The sequence below is a fragment of the Cariama cristata genome, unplaced genomic scaffold, assembly GCF_000690535.1.
Source record: "Cariama cristata isolate BGI_N322 unplaced genomic scaffold, ASM69053v1 scaffold20021, whole genome shotgun sequence".
NCBI classification, from domain to species: domain Eukaryota; kingdom Metazoa; phylum Chordata; class Aves; order Cariamiformes; family Cariamidae; genus Cariama; species Cariama cristata.
In genome coordinates this window covers 1,160-1,456 of record NW_009600059.1, presented here as the reverse complement: position 1 = coordinate 1,456, position 297 = coordinate 1,160, and the positions used below count along the sequence as shown (strand labels likewise).

At 50.2% G+C, this 297-nt stretch overlaps 1 protein-coding gene across 1 annotated transcript in view; it reads right to left on the bottom strand.

Moving 5' to 3' along the window:
• The window catches only part of LOC104169102 (transcription factor E2-alpha-like), a gene marked incomplete at its 3' end in the record, with an annotated part of 49,713 nt that extends 49,548 nt beyond the window's left edge, over window positions 1-165 (bottom strand). The window contains exon 1 of the mRNA XM_009709916.1: window positions 61-165. Coding sequence (XP_009708218.1) covers window positions 61-135 — 75 coding nt within the window. The remainder of the gene's footprint in view (window positions 1-60) is intronic.
• Window positions 166-297: the final 132 nt, after the last annotated feature.

Genomic DNA, 297 nt, shown 5'->3' with positions numbered 1-297 from the left:
GCACGCAAGCAAAGCCCCGGGGTCTTTAAAGCCCCCCCCCGTCCGGCTGCACTCCCTTACCATACTGAAGTCCAGCAGGTCACTGAGCTCTTTGTCTGTCCCAACTGCAGCCATTCTCTGCTGCTGCTGATTCATACTCCCACAGACTCAACAGCGGCAGTCCTGGAGAAAGCAAGGGGGAGGGAGGGGAGGAAAAAAAAAAAAAAAAAAAGATATTTTAATGACTAGAGCAAACCACCCACCCCATTGATGAATATTTTAAAAAGACAGAGCGAGAGAGAAAGGGGCGAGACAAGA